This window comes from Triticum urartu, chromosome 7 (genome assembly GCF_003073215.2).
Source record: "Triticum urartu cultivar G1812 chromosome 7, Tu2.1, whole genome shotgun sequence".
NCBI classification, from domain to species: Eukaryota; Viridiplantae; Streptophyta; class Magnoliopsida; order Poales; family Poaceae; genus Triticum; species Triticum urartu.
The window spans coordinates 414,143,639-414,161,838 of record NC_053028.1 but is presented as its reverse complement, the minus strand read 5'-3'; the positions used below and the strand labels follow the sequence as shown (position 1 = coordinate 414,161,838).

The window sequence follows — 18,200 nt, the reverse complement described above, 5'->3', positions numbered from 1 at the left end:
CAACCCATTGATCATTCCGATACAAGCCCATGTTCTCGCTTCTGCTCTTGTTTACTGCATTAAGACAACGCGATTCAAACTGATGTGTGCTACGGTAGTTGAACCCTTATCCTCTGCATAACCTGTCATTGCCACAGTAACTAGATGAAACCCACTAGCATGTGTAGGAGTTGATTGAGCCATGTATGTGATTCCTACCTTGCTATGCCTGCTATGCTTAGAGTTGTGTCAGGTCTGGTTCATCTGGGTGATGGGCTAGAGTGATATGATTATGTCGGTAATGTGAGGGATGTGTTGAACATGTTTTGGTAAAGGTATCGATGAGAGGCCATGTAGGAGTACATGGTGGGTTGTTTCATTGAGACCGTCCATAAGAACTGAGATCTGTATGCGTGATTTAAGATTCAGCTACTACCACACATTGGGCCCTGAAATATGACCCCGCTCGACTTACTGACCCCTCTCGCCCTCTGTCCAAGAGTTGCAACTAGTTTCTGGTGTTTGTAGGTTATGTGTTGGCGGCCGTGCGTAGCGCTGACCCTAGGGGTGGGCTATGATGCGGTAGATACACTGTGGCCGGGTATGTCGGGTGCCCGTTTGTCGTCTCGGGACTCTGTACACATCGTTTGGGGCCGTTGAGGACACCCCGGCCGGATTTCCTTGCGGATGAAACCTGAATAGGCGATAAACCTGGACTAGAGACTTGCGCGGTTAGTCAGGTCGTGGTCTACACCCACGTCGGTTTTCGCTTGAAGTCTGCCGAGCACATGTCGTGTGCAGACGCTAAGTGGTGGAAACATGTGTGACGAAGTACACCCCTGCAGGGTATAAAACTATTCGAATAGCCGTGTCCGCGGTAAAGGACTACTTGGTTGCCTATACAATTCATAGACAAGTTAATGGTTACTACTAAAAGACTCAAGATAAGTGTGAGTACCGAGGATGGCCCTCTCATAGGATGACGAGAGAGGATTCCCGGTGGAGTATTGTGTTGGTGAGTAGTGGACTCATGTGCGAAAACTATTTTACTAGTGGAGTTCCGTAGGATAGCTTAGCCAAGAGTCAAAGCTAGCTTACTGCAATAACCCCACCACCTTCTTGAGAATGAGCATGTATAGTAGGTTCTGTTGTAAGACTTGCTGAGTACCTTTGTACTCATGTTTGCTTAATTACTGTTTTCAGACGACAACACCGCCCCCTCCGATGGGTTCTGCGTAGACCTTGACGTCGACGAGTGACTAGCCACCCAGGTGGTGATCCTGGCCATGGAGGGCCCTATGTAGATAATCAGGCTTCGAGAAGCCTTCTTTCTTTCTAGTGTCTGTACTCAGACTAGTTGCTTCCGCTTGTGCTTGTATGATTGTATGACTTGAGTGTCGGGTCATGTGACCCCTATCTGTATGAACATGTTATGTATGGCTCTCTGGAGCCTTCAAATAAAGTACTTGAGTTGTAGAGTTTTGTTGTGATGCCATGTTGTATGTACTCATATCAGGCATATTGTGTGTATGATTGAAATGCTTGGTATGAGTGGGATCCGACAATCTAGTTGTTTATCCTTGGCAGCCTTTCTTATGGGGAAATGTAGTCTAGTGTTCCTCGAGCCATAGTAGTCCGCTACAGCCCGGTTCACCGGAGTCCTGCTAGCCCAGCACTATTGCTCAGGACACTTGACTGGCCGGCATGTGTTTCACGTCGTTCCTATGTCTGTCCCTTCGGGGAAATGTCACATGGTGACATCCGGAGTCCTGCCTAGCCTACTACAGCCCGGGTTCCCCGGAGTCCTGTTAGCCCAGTGCTATAGCCCGGAATCACTCGCTGATGACCGACATGCTCGATGTGATTCATGTATGCCTGTCTCCATAGGTCTGTGCCGCTTTGGGTTCACGACTAGCCATGTCGGCCCGGGTTCTCCGTCATATGGATGCTAGCGACACTATCATATACGTGAGCCAAAAGGCGCAAACGGTCACGGGCCATGGTAAGGCGACACCCGTGGGATACCGTGCGTGAGGCCGCAAAGTGATATGAGGTGTTACCGGCTAGATCGATGTGGTTTGGAATCGGGGTCCTGACAAGGAGTTTTATTCAAAGCAAACTGTCAAGGGGTTCCCATAACACCCAACCGCGTAAGGAACGCAAAATCAAGGAACATAACACCGGTATGATGGAAACTAGGGCGGCAAGAGTGGAACAAAACACCAGGCATAAGGCCGAGCCTTCCACCCTTTACCAAGTATATAGATGCGTTAAAGTAAACAAGGTATAATAATGATATCCCAACAATATCCATGTTCCAACAAGGAACAAACTCCATCTTCACCTGCAACTAGCAACGCTATAAGAGGGGCTGAGCAAAGAAGTAACATAGCCAAACAACGGTTTGCTGGGAAAGGTGGGTTATAGGCTTGACATGGCAATATGGGAGGCATGATATAGCAAGTGGTAGGTATCGCGGCATAGCAATAGAGCGAAGAACTAGCAAGCAAAGATAGAAGTGATTTCGAGGGTATGGTCATCTTGCCTGCAAAGTTCTCCGAGTTGAGGAAAGCTTGATCCTCGTAAGCGTACTCAACGGGTTCCTTGATCGCGTATTCGTCTCCCAGCTCTACCCAAAGCAAGAACACAACCAAAGGACCAACAATCAAACACGGTGCAATGCGCAAGCAACATGATGCAAAACATGGCATGACATGCGGGATGTGATATGTAATGCATATGCGTGCTCCGAAAGGAAAAGATTGATCAAGGCATCAACTTGGAAAATCAAGTGTGCCGCTGGAAAGATGAGATGAATTCGGTCGAAATTGATATAAAGATCACCGGAATCGGATGCACGGTTTGCAAATGGCAAGCAAAACAAGAATGGCACAATTCTGCGATTAACAGCACGATGCCATCTAGAATGCAACAAGAAACTATGCTACTGCACCCCAACATAGCAACAAAGCACATGGAAATGATCTACTCAAGATGCTTGACAAAACATGAACACTGAGCTACGGCTAAATCACACTAGAACAGGTTCAAACAAGCATGGCAAAAGTGCAAAAGATATCAGGTTCACAGACTTGGTGAAAATACTAACATGCTAGGAATTAACATCAGGAAGCAATGTTTAGAGCAAGAAAAACACATGCTACAGGACCACATCATAGCAAAACAAGGCATGGCATGAATCTACTCAAGGCATAGAACAAAAGTCCCTTACTGACCATGAGCCAAAAAGGATCAGAAGATATGATGGCACCCATGTAAACATAGCAAGTTTCGTTAACAGATTCAGACTTAGAAGAAAACTGAGCATGGCATAAACAGAATTATGAAGGCATGTTTGCGAGCTCGATTCACTCAACACAAGGCATAACAAGTGAAATGGGCATGATGGCATGATGGCATGATGCAATGCACATGATGCAATGATGAATGCAACAAACCAACAACTCACATGACGAAACTTGGAAAACATGGAAGGCGTCTGAAGCTCCGGTCTTGGGGCATTACAACACTCCACCACTACAAGAGGATCTCGTGCCGAGATGTAGACTGGCACCGGAGGGAAAACGGGAGAGGAAGAGAACATGTAAAGCTAAGTTGCTTCTTTGACAAATGAGTGAAACCAAAGAACCTCGCGAGGTTGAACAAATTGAAAGAAAGAATACAACGAAGATTAACAAAGTTGGAAACACTCCGTTAGAAAAGAGGAACAAGGAACATTACTAGAAGCTTGTAGGTTGCAAGACATAAGAAAAGTGTTACAATGGACAAGAAGTATATGCAAGCACTCCGGTTGAAACAAGATGTACAAGGGACGATAAAGACCAATTACGACAACACTCCAGTTGGAAATGGAAGGTAAGGAATATGAGCTTGGCAAAATGAAAGCACTTGGATGAGACTCCGGTTAAAAGAGGAATGATAGGCACAACACTCCGGTTAAAACAAGATAGAGAAGGAATAAGAATGATATAATTTGGGCAGCACTCCGACTATAAATGGAAGGAATTGAACATGAACTTGACAAGATGAGAGGATACTTGAAAAGAGGACATGGCACTCCGGTTGAAACGATAAGCACGAAAGGAACACGATCCTCGCAATTCGAGATGATGATTGAAAAGAGCAACATCACAAAGCCTCCAGGAGAAAGAATGGAAGATCGATCATTGGAATAACAGAATGGAGAAGGAAATGCCAACTTCTTCCACAAATGAGCTTGGAGAACACCCTTCCAAGAAAATTATAACGGAGTTGTTGGAAAACCCACAACGAAATGAATAAACTTGTAGAGGGCTTATGGAAAAACTTCTCAAAAATTAGGCGAAATTCAACCACTACGGAAACGAAAGATTGGATTGAGATCAACAGATTGGGTCATAGGTAAGCACCATAATGGAAACATTCCCAATGAAAGGCTTTAGGTGAAATCTAGACCAAGATAACTCCAAGGAAGAAAATGATGGGTTTAAATATCTCATTCCTGACAACTTTTGAGTCATGAAACATGAAGGAAATTGTCACAAATGACATAACACCACCTCAAAAGATAATGTAAAAGAATTTCACTTCGGAATGCAAGATGAAGAATGCTTGAGCTCCTTTGAAAAGAATCTCGATGAACACTTGGAGAAGGAGTTAAATCCTTGATGAGTCGTCATGTAGAGCCTCCCTGAAGAACTCCGGTAATAAAAAGAAAGAGAAGTAGAAAACACGAGGTGAAGACTTGCAATGATTTAGATGGATCTTCGTGATATAATTGAGAGAGCTTGGAAAAAAAGATGAAACAATTGAAACTGATAAATTGCTATCACGAACAATCTCTGGAAGGAAGGAACTAGATGACTTGGATGAAATAATAAGAATTACGTTATGCATATCCTTCATCAATTTGATTGATGACACACCATGGATTTGGCATACTACTTATTCTCATTTGGGAAGGATTAAGATAGATATAACGCCAACTTGGGAATGTTTTCAACGAACCACCGGTAGGACTGAAACAACGGATAAATTAATATGATAAAGAAGGAAGAGAAATCTTGAACGAACCACCGTAAGAATTGAAAACGAACGAAGTAAAAGGGGGTGAATCACCGGTAAGAATTAGAGAACGAATGAAGATACTTGAGGGAATTTAGATACCTGAGAATGAAGAGATCATGATCTAATTAGACAAAAACTTGAATGATGCGCCAGTAAGATTTGGAGAACGAGAGCTGAAAGCTGGAATGAATAATTCTGAGATGATGGCCTCCGGATAATCAAACTGAAAAATACTCCTGAACTACTCCAGATGGGTGAAAAGAATTCTCACAATCGAAAACAATTATGAGAGGATGGCATCAAGCTTGAACTACGCATCTATGAGAGAACGGATAAGATTTGGAGGAAAAACTCTTTTTCGGTCTTCAAAATCTGAGAATGACGGTGAGAAACACCACCAAGCATTTGTTGAGGCACTCCGAAATAATGAAGAATATAAAGGCTGAATCAACAGTGAAAAGAATTTGAAAAATCTTGGAAAAAGACATTTGACTGATGATAATTCATTCTTACGTCAAACTTGGAAAAGAATTTGAGAGTAACAATGGGAAAATAGGAGAGTCAGGTAAGATCCTGGGAAAAACCTGTGGGTTAGGGCCCACTCAAAAGAAACACCGTTGAATGATTACTTGAAAAGGAGATTGCGCCAGTTGAATTAAGTTGCTTGAATGAGATAACATCCTCAAAAGAAGTTGAGCGAACTGAGAATGGAAATGGAATCTTCTGAGATATCTTCGGCACTTCGGATATGAATAGAGAGAGATGAACGATTAAGAGGTGCACCGGCATGAGAAAACATTTGACATGAGGAAAGGATATGATCAACACAGCTTGAATTTAATCCACCGGGGAAGCCGGAGAAGAAAAGAGAACGAAGAACAATGAACTTGAAGCTCTGTTAGAATCTTCATGAGAATCATCGGATAAGAATATTGACGGAAAAGAATGGAGAGACTTCACATCAATAAAAAGGATACTTGATTAAGAAGTCTGAGCCTTAAAAAAAGGGGAGGGGGGGGGGGGGGGAAAAACAAAGGCAACTTGGGGAAAGATGAAACGAACAACATTGGAAAAACCAAGAGGTGATCTTGCGAATGTTGAAATGATCGGATCCACTTGAAGAGAAGCTCACCGGTTGAGAAGAAATTGGGATGACAAACTCGATGATCAAGAAGGATTAGCATCCACATAGAAATATGAGAACACCACTTAAGGAAGGTATGGAATCAACACTTGACATTGAAGCAACTCGAATACCACAATCAAAACAAAAACAAAGGATTGGCTTGCAGAATAAGCTGAAAACAAATATATGATAGATCCCATATCGTATCATGTGTCTGTTGGAAAGATATTCTAGGAGCTACTTGAATTCTCACTTATAAAACTCCCGAAACTTTCTGGTTATGCAATCAGGTGTTGGGAATACAAGGGAAGTATAATATCTCACCCAATACTAGCAAATCCTACATCCAGCTGTATCCATCCTTCAACACATAACCAAGAAACCTTCGGAAATCATTTACCTCAACCTTCGAAAAGCATCTGTTATACAAGTTATGGCAATACTCCCGAACTCCCGCCCCAGTACTGGGTGACGTCGAGGTTATCTCACCAACAACTGCATAAAAGAGATTTTTGATGTCGGCGAACTCATATATTCCAGAATTGCAACAATAAAATTGTGACGACAACACCTCGGAGCTCAACTCCCCAGGACACTGCCACAACCCCTAAATGTCAGGAGGCACCAAGAACAATGTTCTCATCACAAAACCGTCAGAACGATTCCAAGATACCCGCGTGATCCTAAAAAAATCATTAAATTTGAGAAGAGAAGAGTCAAAACTCTACGTCGGGAGGCCTCACCAGAGCGATGAACGGACTGAGGAGTAAAAAGAATCCTACTCTCCGATATATATAATCCTAAGACTCAAAACATTTTCTTCTAGACTCAACAACGTCAGCGATTCGATCAAGAAGGGGGCTCCTAAGTCGGGGAAGGCTCTGATTACCAACTTGTAACACCCACGATGCGGCTATATCTCCCACATGTCGGGGCACGACTTAGAGGCATAACCGCATGGTAGGCATGTCGCAAGAGGGGTAATCTTTACACATCCCATGTACTGAATAAGAAAGGGATAAAGAGTTGGCTTACAATCGCCACTTCACACAATACATAAATATATCATACATCATCCAAGAATACAATCAAGGTCCGACTACGGGACCAAAATAAAGAAAGACAACCCCAAATGCTAGATCCCCGATCGTCCCAACTGGGCTCCTCTACTGATCATCCGGAAAACAAACATAGTAACGGCCCGAATCCTCGTCGAACTCCCACTTGATTTCGATAGCGTCCCCTGCACTAGCATCATCGGCACCTGCATCTGTTTTGGAAGTATCTGTGAGTCACGGGGAATCAGCAATCTCACACCCTCGCGATCAAGACTATTTAAGCTTAAAGGTAGGAAAGGGTAGTGAGGTGGAGCTGCAGCAAGCACTAGCATATATGGTGGCTAACATACGCAAATGAGAGTGAGAAGAGAAGCAAAGCACGGTTGAGAAACTAATAGTGATCAAGAAATGATCCTGAGGCTACTTACGGTCAAGCATAACCCGAGACCGTGTTCTCTTCCCAGAATCCGCTGAAAAGAGACCATCACGGTAACACACGCGGTTGATTCATTTTAATCAAGTTAAGTTTCAAATTTTCTACAACCAGACATTAACAAATTCCCATCTGCCCATAACCACGGGCACGGCTTTCGAAAGTTCAAAAACCCTGCGGGGGTGTCCCAACTTAGCCCATCACAAGCTCTCACGGTCAATGAAGGATATTCCTTCTAGCGGGAAGACCCGATCAGCCTCGGAATCCCGGTTACAAGACATTTCGACAATGGTAAAACAAGACCAGCAAAGCCGCCCGATATGCCGACAAATCCCGATAGGAGTCGCACGTATCTCGTTCTCAGGGCACACCGGATAGGTCAAGCTACGAGTAAAACCAACCCTCAAGTTGCCTCGAGGTGGCCCCGCAGGTTGCCCGTTTCGGACCAACACTCAGAGGAGCACTGGCCCGGGGGGGTTTAAAAAAAGATGACCCTTGAGTTTGCAGAACCCAAGGGAAAGGGTATATGATGGTAGGTAGGCAAATGGTAAAACCAAGGTTGGGCCTTGCTGGAGGAGTTTTATTCAAAGCGAACTGTCAAGGGGTTCCCATAACACCCAACCACGTAAGGAACGCAAATCAAGGAACATAACACCGGTATGACGGAAACTAGGGCGGCAAGAGTGGAACAAAACACCAGGCATAAGGCCGAGCCTTCCACCCTTTACCAAGTATATAGATGCGTTAAAGTAAACAAGGTATAATAATGATATCCCAACAATATCCATGTTCCAACAAGGAACAAACTCCATCTTCACCTGCAACTAGCAACGCTAAGAGGGGCTGAGCAAAGCGATAACATAGTCAAACAACGGTTTGATGGGAAAGGTGGGTTAGAGGATTGACATGGCAATATGGGAGGCACGATATAGCAAGTGGTAGGTATCGCGGCATAGCAATAGAGCGAACAACTAGCAAGCAAAGATAGAAGTGATTTCGAGGGTATGGTCATCTTGCCTGCAAAGTTCTCCGAGTTGAGGAAAGCTTGATCCTCATAAGCGTACTCAACGGGTTCCTCGATCACGTATTCGTCTCCCAGCTCTACCCAAAGCAAGAACACAAGAAAAGGACCAACAATCAAACACGGTGCAATGTGCAAGCAACATGATGCAAAACATGGCATGACATGCGGGATGTGATATGCAATGCATATGCGTGCTCCGGAAGGAAAAGATTGATCAAGGCATCAACTTGGCAAACCAAGTGTGCCGATGGAATGATGAGATGATTTCGGTCAAAATTGATATAAAGATCACCAGAATCGGATGCACGGTTTGCAAATGGCAAGCAAAACAAGAATAGCACAATTCTGCGATTAACAGCACGATGCCATCTAGAGTGCAACAAGAAACTATGCTACTGCACCCCCAACATAGCAACAAAGCACATGGCAGTGATCTACTCAAGATGCTTGACAAAACATTAACACTGAGCTACGGCTAAATCACACTAGAACAGGTTCAAACAAGCATGGCAAAAGTGCAAAAGATATCAGCTTCACAGACTTAGTGAAAATACTAACATGCCAGGAATTAACATCAGGAAGCAATGTTTAGAGCAAGCAAAACACATGCTACAGGACCACATCATAGCAAAACAAGGCATGGCATGAATCTACTCAAGGCATAGAACAAAAGTCCCTTACTGACCATGAGCCAAAAAGGATCAGAAGATATGATGGCACCCATGTAAACATAGCAAGTTTCGTTAACAGATTCAGACTTAGCAGAAAACCGAGCATGGCATAAACAGAATTATGAAGGCATGTTTGCGAGCTCGATTCACTCAACACAAGGCATAACAAGTGAAATGGGCATGATGGCATGATGACATGATGCAATGCACATGATGCAATGATGAATGCAACAAACTAACAACTCACATGACGAAACTCGGAAAACGTGGAAGGCGTCTGAAGCTCCGGTCTTGGGGTGTTACATTGAGTCCTTAGGAAAAGCCAATACTATTAAAAGGGGATGAGGTGTTTCTTAATGGCTTGCTTGCTCAAAGTACTTAGTGATATACTCCAAAGCCCTCAACCACTTTCTCATATTCACATATGTCCCAAATCAAAAGTCAAACTCGGCCCCATCGAAACACTCTATCCGGCGCCATTGAGTTCACTTGACATAGCCGCTGCCACAAACCCTAATCAATTCAGTCTCACTGATGGGATCTCGGTCTCACCGAGATGGGCTTGCAAACTCTCTGTTGCCTGTTAGAATTATTTTGGTCCTATCGAGATAAGCAATCGGTCCCACCGAGTTTGCCTGACCAACTCTCTGTTTTGATTATTACCAAAATCGGTCTCACCGAGTTTGTGTAATCGATCAAACCGAGATGAGGTTTTACCCTAACCCTAGCACATCGGTCCCACCGAGTTGATCATATCGATCCCACCGAAATGCCTAACAGACACATTATGAACTAAATCGTGTTGGAAATATGCCCTAGAGGCAATAATAAAATGGTTATTATTATATTTCTTTGTTCATGATAATTGTCTATTGTTCATGCTATAATTGTGTTATCCGGAAATCGTAATACATGTGTGAATACATAGACTACAACACGTCCCTAGTGAGCCTCTAGTTGACTAGCTCGTTGATCAAAAGATAGTCATGGTTTCCTGACTATGAACATTGGATGTCATTGATAACGGGATCACATCATTAGGAGAATGATGTGATGGACAAGACCCAATCCTAAGCTTAGCTCAAAGATCGTGTAGTTCGTTTGCTGTAGCTTTTCTGAATGTCAAGTATCATTTCCTTAGACCATGAGATTGTGCAACTCCCGGATACCGTAGGAGTGCCTTGGGTGTGCCAAACGTCACAACGTAACTGGGTGACTATAAAGGTACATTACAGGTATCTCCGAAAGTGTCTGTTGGGTTGGCACGAATCGAGACTGGGATTTGTCACTCCGTATGACGGAGAGGTATCTCTGGGCCCACTTAGTAATGCATCGTCATGATGAGCTCAATGTGATCAAGTGGTTGATCATGGGATCATGCATTACGGTACGAGTAAAGTGACTTGCCGGTAACGAGACTGAACAAGGTATTGGGATACCGACGATCGAGTCTCGGGCAAGTAACGTACCGATTGACAAAGGGAATTGTATACGGATTGATTGAATCCTCGACATCGTGGTTCATCCGATGAGATCATCGTGGAGCATGTGGGAGCCAACATGGGTATCCAGATCCCGCTGTTGGTTATTGACCGGAGAGTCGTCTCGGTCATATCTGCATGTCTCCCGAACCCATAGGGTCTACACAGTTAAGGTTCGGTGACGCTAGGGTTGTTAGGAAGACTTGTATGTGATTACCGAATGTTGTTCGGAGTCCCGGATGAGATCCCGGACGTCACGAGGAGTTCCGGAATGGTCCGGAGGTAAAGATTTATATATGGGAAGTTGTCATACGGTCGCCGGAAAGGTCCGGGGGCATATCGGTATTGTACCGGGGCCACCGGAGGGGTTTCGGGGGTCCACCGGGAGGGGCCACCTCTTCCGGAGGGCCTTATGGGCTGTATGGAGAAGGGAACCAGCCCAAGTGGGCTGGGGCGCCACACCCCCCTAGGGCCCATGCGCCTAGGGTTGGGGGAAACCCTAAGGGGGGCGCCCCTTGCTTGGGGGCAAGCCCCCCTCCCCTTGGCCGCCACACCCCCTTTAGATCTCATCTAGAGGGGGCCGGCCCCCTTCCCCCTATAAATAGAGGGGTGAGGGGAGGGTTTCATACGCATCCAAGGCGCAGCCCCTCCCCTCCCCAACACCTCTCCTCCTTCATAAGAGCTTGGCGAAGCCCTGCCGGAGTACTGCAGCTTCATCACCACCACGCCGTCGTGCTGCTGTTGGAGCCCTCTTCCTCAACCTCTCCCTCCTCCTTGCTGGATCAAGGCGCGGGAGATGTCCTCGCTCCGTACGTGTGTTGAACACGGAGGTGCCGTCCATTCGGCGCTAGGATCTTCGGTGATTTGGATCACGTCGAGTACGACTCCATCAACCCCGTTCTCTTAAACGCTTCCGCTCGTGATCTACAAGGGTATGTAGATGCATTCCTTTCTCCATCGTTGCTAGATGACTCCATAGATTGATCTTGGTGATGCGTAGAAAATTTTAAAATTCTGCTACGTTCCCCGACAAATCGGTCCGACCGAGTTTTCTGATTCGGTCCCACCGAGTTTGGTGATTTGTGTGTAACGGTTAGATTTTGTGTGGGGGCTATATATACCCCTCCACCCACTCTTCATTCGTGGAGAGAGCCATCAGAACATGTATACACTTCCAACACATATTTTCTGAGAGAGAACCACCTACTCATGTGTTGAGGTCAAGATATTCCATTCCAACCATTTGAATCTTGATCTCTAGCCTTATCCAAGTTGCTTTCCACTCAAATCTTTTTTCCACCAAATCTAAATCAGTGAGAGAGAGTTGAAGGGGAGACTATCATTTGAAGCACAAGAGCAAGGAGTTCATCATCAACACACCGTCTATTACCTTTTGGAGAGTGGTGTCTCCTAGATTGGTTAGGTGTCACCTGGGAGTCTCCAACAAGATTGTGGAGTTGAACCAAGGAGTTTGTACGGGCAAGGAGATCGCCTACTTCGTGAAGATCTACCCTAGTGAGGCAAGTCCTTCGTGGGCGATGGCCATGGTGGGATATACAAGGTTGCTTTTTCGTGGACCCTTCGTGGGTGGAGCCCTCCGTGGACTCACGCAACCGTTACCCTTCATGGGTTGAAGTCTCCATCAACGTGGATGTACGATAGCACCACCTATTGAAACCACGCCAAAAATCTCCGTGTCTCCAATTACGTTTGCACACTCCAATCACACCCCTTTACATTCTTGCAACTTGCATGCTTTACTTTCCGCTGCTCATATATTCTTTCCATGCTTGCTTGAAATGTATGGTGAATGTTTGAACTTACGCTAAAACTCTACCTTAACTTGGAAAAAATAAAAAATGCAACTTTTATTTGTTAAGAGTCTATTCACCCCTCTCTAGACACCTCTTCTTGATCCTTTCAGGCACGCCCTGGACCGTGCTTGGGCGGGCTGTCACAACATGGCCGATTATCTTATACTCCTTTCGTCTCAAAATAAGTGTCTTAACTTTATACTAACTTTAGTACAAAGTTTTACTAAGCTTAAGACATTTATTTTGAGGCAGAGGGTGTATATATATACTCAGGGTGTAGAATAATTAATTCTTCACCGAGGTAGTCTTACGATCGTTTCATAAATAAATTACATTTGAATGACAAATAGTTACATTCATATTGATTCACTATAAAAATATTAGCATAAGAAAACAAAAATGTAGGTCACAACACTAGGAAAATTGCATTTTATGTGTATTTTACATTATGTTTTTATGTTTGTGATTTTACGTAACATAAAATATTTTACGGCAAGTATATATTTTCTTATGGTATATTTTTATATCTGAAATAAAACAAAATTTACAAAACGTAAAATTACGAAGCATTGATGTTAAAAAAAAAGAGGATGAAAAATAGATATTTCTCATTCAAGGTGACGAATAGTCAATCCCTATATATAGAGGCCGACACAAGACGACCCATATAATAATTATGCCCTAGTGGCCCGGGCCGTGCCAGCCACGATTACAATTGGCCGGGCTGGGCCGGCCCGTTTGGCCAACTCTAATCGACAAGGTGAGGCCGTCTTTGATGTGGGAGCGGCGACAACGGCACATCGTTCTGGCGGCGACAATAGTCCTTCGGTGGCCACGGACCTCAATTTAATTTTTATTATGTTTGAGGTGCTTTATCTTCTTGTGGTTATTTATGATAGATCTGATTTTTTTTTAAGTCGAGCCAAGGTAAAATGTAAATCTTGTGCTGCCCTACTAAAAAAAATCAAAAAAAAGAAGAGGAAAATCCGGTGTTGCTATTGCTGTACGCTGCCGAGCTCAACCACTCCAGGCCTGCTGCTCCGACCAAAGCGTGGAGCCGGACGAAGCAACCAATCTGGATCCCTCAGGCCGGTTTCTCGCAGGAGGCAGCGTAGGGCGGTGGCGCGGCACCCGGCGGGGTCACGGGAGCACAGGTAACGCTCCTTCGAATTTCTCCCCTTCATTTGGGGTTTGCCGATTTAGGAATTGGGGATTTGATGAAGTGTGAATGGTGGCTACAAATTCGAGTTTGCTCACTGTTCTTGACGTGATCTGCGAATGTAGGTTGGCAAGTTAGAGCGATTTGGGAAGCACAGGCTTTGGATTTGGAGTCGTGCGCGCCCCCGTTGACATTTTTTCTAGCTCCGCCACTGCGGTGTACTAGTGGAATGCTTACGAGCAAATGAGGAAGAGCTGTGGCCTCAACTCCGGCCCCGGGCGGCCCTTCAACGACCGCCGGTGGCTGCTCCCCTTCCTCGCGAGCCTCCTCGTGTCGGTGACCCTCTTCCTGGCCGCCGCCTGCGGCCTCTTCTCACCGCCCTATTTGGCCGGCGACGACGCCTTCCTCGTCGACGTCGTCTCGTTCACCGACTGGGACGATGGAGGCTCACCGTCGCAGCGAGACAGCGGCCAGTCAGTGGAACCCGAGGCCAAGGACCCGCTGCTGGATGACAACGACAACCCCGACAACGCCGCCGTGAACTCGGACGACTCCGACGCCGAGCCGCCCAGGCTGGCGTATCTCCTGGAGGGCACCAAGGGCGACGGCCTGCGGATGCGGAGGGTGCTGCAGGCGATATACCACCCGCGCAACCAGTACATCCTGCACTTGGATCTGGAGGCGCCGCCCCGGGAGAGGATTGACCTGGCCATGTACGTCAAGGGGGACCCGATGTTCAGCCAGGTCGGGAATGTGCGGGTGATCGCCAAGGGCAACCTGGTCACGTACAAGGGGCCGACGATGGTCGCCTGCACGCTCCACGCCGTGGCGATCCTCCTCAAAGAAGGCTTGGAGTGGGACTGGTTCATCAACCTCAGCGCCTCGGATTATCCCCTCATGACGCAAGATGGTTAGTGCTCTTGTTCAACATTTCCATTTCTATTTTCCTGCAGTGCATACCACTCCTGTCCAGGGACCAGTCTTTTGTTGCATTGAACAACTAAATGAAAGCTGGAGCTGCATTCTCATGATTGGCAAACACAAACCAGCCAATGTGATACTATGTTCATTCCTTGATTTACCTGCTGAAACTGTACTCCTGTTGTCTGATATAGAGCACTGTAGTTGGTAACATCGGAATTGCTGTGCACACGACGAACAGTATGCACGACCATCAGACGATGGTCCATCAAGGGGTGTGCTGCCTTTTGTTGCTATACATGGACGGTTTGATTGGCTTGTCGTCCAAAAATCGTCTGCATGCTATCGTCTGCGTAGCAGTGCTCTGGCAACAATATCATGTCATAAGATTAAAATCATCATCTTCTGCATTATCATCACTTATGTAGAGGATAGCCTCCTCAGTGAGTGAAGATTGTAAGCGTCAGGAAGCATCACTTACGTCGATATCTAGAGGATAGAGGCCATGGATAGGTTACAGGTGGTGAAGTGCCAGTGTGCAGTGTTCGTTTAAAATTTCACTAAATCAACAACATAACTACTGAAGGCAGTGTACTTGTAGTGTGAACTGATACTATCTCTGTGCTGATATACTTAATTTATTGCATACTCCATAAGTAGTTAACTGCTGTTATTTTTGTACAGATATACTTCATGTGTTCTCGTCTTTGCCAAGAAATCTTAATTTTATAGAGCACATGCAAATATCTGGATGGAAAAGGTACGTTTTCTTAATGGTGTAAACACTTTATTTTGATTTACATTATCTAGCTCTGTTTATCCTTCGCAAACTACTTTGCCTTTTCTGATGTCTGTGTGCTTTCATCACAGGATCCAAAGAGCAAAACCCATAGTTCTGGACCCAGGGCTTTATCTGTCAAAAAAGTTTGACCTTTCTACGACACCTGAGCGGCGAGAATTGCCAACATCTTTCAAATTATATACTGGTAGGACTGCTTTCTGATTTCAGTATTGGCAATTCTACATTTCAACCCATAAGCCAGTACATTTGTGTGGCAGTCGGCATACATGACATGTGGCCTTCGAGAACCACTTGCTTAAATTTATTCAATTGTGCTCTTAATTTTTACACTTGCTATAGCTTCTTAGTTCAAGTTGTACATTTTGCATAAAGAATAACAGTGGCTATTTGTTGGATTGGCATATCAGTCTGGAGGTATTGTGAGCAAAAGTATTTGAATCAGGGCGCTAATTTAGTTAAGACAGCGTGCTATTCTTAAATGATCAAAAGTTTGTATTATCTATGCATATGATTTTTATTTGCATTTCTTGTTACTAAACTGGAAACCCTTATCCTGCGAAACAGTGTATGGAATCATTTGTTGGCATCAAGAAAGTGACTCCAAATTTTATTCTAGTAAACAGGGATACAAACTGAATTAATAGTAGTATGGAAAATCAAAAGTTTTTGTGTATAAGGATGAGAATGTGAGCAACTTTATAACTGGTGGTCTTGGTGTCTGTTGAGTGTTAAGGCATGTTTTCTTGTTGAAACGACACTTTCTAGTGTATCTTAACATGACAGCCCTCCCTGTTGGGATCATCAGGTTCTGCTTGGATAATGCTCACGAAATCCTTCCTGGAGTACTGCATATGGGGTTGGGATAATCTCCCACGCACCCTCCTGATGTACTATGTCAACTTCATCTCCTCTCCAGAAGGTTATTTCCATACTGTGATCTGCAACTCTGATGAGTTTCAGGGCACTGCAGTTGGTCATGACCTGCACTACATTGCCTGGGACTACCCTGCAAAACAGCATCCGCTGACCCTCTCCATGAAGGACTTCAACAACATGGTCAAGAGTGGCGCGCCCTTTGCACGGAAGTTTCCAAAGGAAGACAAGGTCTTGGACAGGATCGACCGTGAGCTTCTGCACCGCTCTGAAGGCCGGTTCACTCCTGGGGCATGGTGTAATGGGAGCTTTGAAGGAGGGGCTGACCCTTGTTTGTCTAGACAGGAAGACTCTGTTTTAGAGCCTGGTCCAGGTGCTGAGAGGCTGCGCGGCTTGATGAAGAAGGTGCTGTCATGGGATTACCGCAACGGCAGCTGCTCGACTCTCTCGTACGATCAAACAAAGAGAGACTGGTATGTTCCCAAAAGTAAAGGATAATTTTGATTGCCTGCTTGTAAATGAAAGAGCTTGACCCCTTCCATTGAAATGAACAATGCTGATAAGTGCGTCATTCTGACCAAGGAAAATGTTGAAATGGTGATGTTCACACCACGATACACACTACCATCTCATGGAAATTAACAATTGTGGAACACTTCATTTTTAGTTCTACAATATTTGCTGTAGTCCAAACAAGACATGGATCCTTGTATCATATATGTTCTTTCTCTGGTCAAGATTTTTTCATGTGTTCTTGTTGCACTTTGTTCACAGGAAAAAAGAAGGAACATATCCAAATTCTGACTATACCTGGAATATGGTAGAAAGGAAAAAGAAAATCTCCCCAACAAAATTTTCCTCTGGAACACGGAATTCTTTTTGTCCGGTTGACAGCATCTTTTACAATACATAGCATTTCGTGATTACAATTTTTTAGACAAATTTTGTGATTACATAAACATGTGGATCTATGGGAGTGTTTGGATAGTCCACTTGGCTCACTGTCGGTTGGACCACATGTCCACCCATGTACTTTTTTTCTCTAGGTCCGGCTGACCCACCCTGCTGTCCGGATTTGATGTCTTAGTGTGTCCGTTTTGAGAAACAATGCTGGAGATGCGCCGAGTGGGTATAGACAAAATTGCAAGCCTTTTTGAATTAGGGATAATTAATTGTAGGGATAATTGGTTTTATGCCCCTAGTTGGGCCACTCGGCAGGTTTATCCCTAGTTCGCCCAAACAATGCTGGAGATGCACATATAGGTGATATTTTTCTGAACATAGTGATATCTTATTTGCATTTTTCAGAGTTAGTGTGAATTTGTTATGAAGTTTTTAAAGTGACAGTCAAACGGTCAAAGGGCAAAAGTATAAAACGAGCAAAGTGGTTGAGCGGAACGAGTGTTTTAGGGAACTAGGGGTAAACCTGCCGCAGTCCGAGTGTGACCCAACTAGAGGCATAAAATCAATTATCCGTGAATTGTATACCCCTAGTTGGTCCTACACGACAGTTTTACCCCTATTTTCCAAAAATCCCCGGTTCTGCCCAAACCACTTACCTCCTTCTATGCTTTCGTTTGACCATCACTTTGAAAACTTCGTAGCAAACTCGTACTAACTCGTTAAAATGCAAATAAAATATCAAAATATTCACAAAAACATCATCTATATGTGCATGTCATTTGCATTCATAACAGAAGTGTTGGAAAGTCCCCATCTCAGTTTGAGCTCATATGATCTCAACATGAACAGTAAAATATGAAACAATTGAAAAAAATATTCTAATTTCTTT

At 44.6% G+C, this 18,200-nt stretch overlaps 1 protein-coding gene across 1 annotated transcript; it reads left to right on the top strand.

Annotated features, from left to right (window-relative positions):
• The first annotated feature begins 13,613 nt into the window (after positions 1–13,613).
• On the top strand, positions 13,614–17,163 carry LOC125519935 (beta-glucuronosyltransferase GlcAT14B-like). Its single transcript, XM_048684714.1, has 5 exons — positions 13,614–13,807; positions 13,938–14,722; positions 15,418–15,493; positions 15,604–15,719; positions 16,341–17,163. The coding sequence occupies exons 2-5, from the start codon at positions 14,056–14,058 to the stop codon at positions 16,904–16,906; spliced, it is 1,425 nt and encodes a 474-aa protein (XP_048540671.1). The 5' UTR covers positions 13,614–13,807; positions 13,938–14,055; the 3' UTR covers positions 16,907–17,163.
• The last annotated feature ends 1,037 nt before the right edge of the window (positions 17,164–18,200 follow it).

Bases quoted from the DNA above. Each gene is read 5' to 3' on its own strand.
- LOC125519935 (XM_048684714.1), top strand. From the start codon at position 14,056: ATGAGGAAGAGCTGTGGCCTCAACTCCGGCCCCGGGCGGCCCTTCAAC. The intron at 14,723-15,417 runs GTTAGTGCTCTT...ATTTTTGTACAG, and splicing joins TCCCCTCATGACGCAAGATG to ATATACTTCATGTGTTCTCG. The intron at 15,494-15,603 runs GTACGTTTTCTT...CTTTCATCACAG, and splicing joins CAAATATCTGGATGGAAAAG to GATCCAAAGAGCAAAACCCA.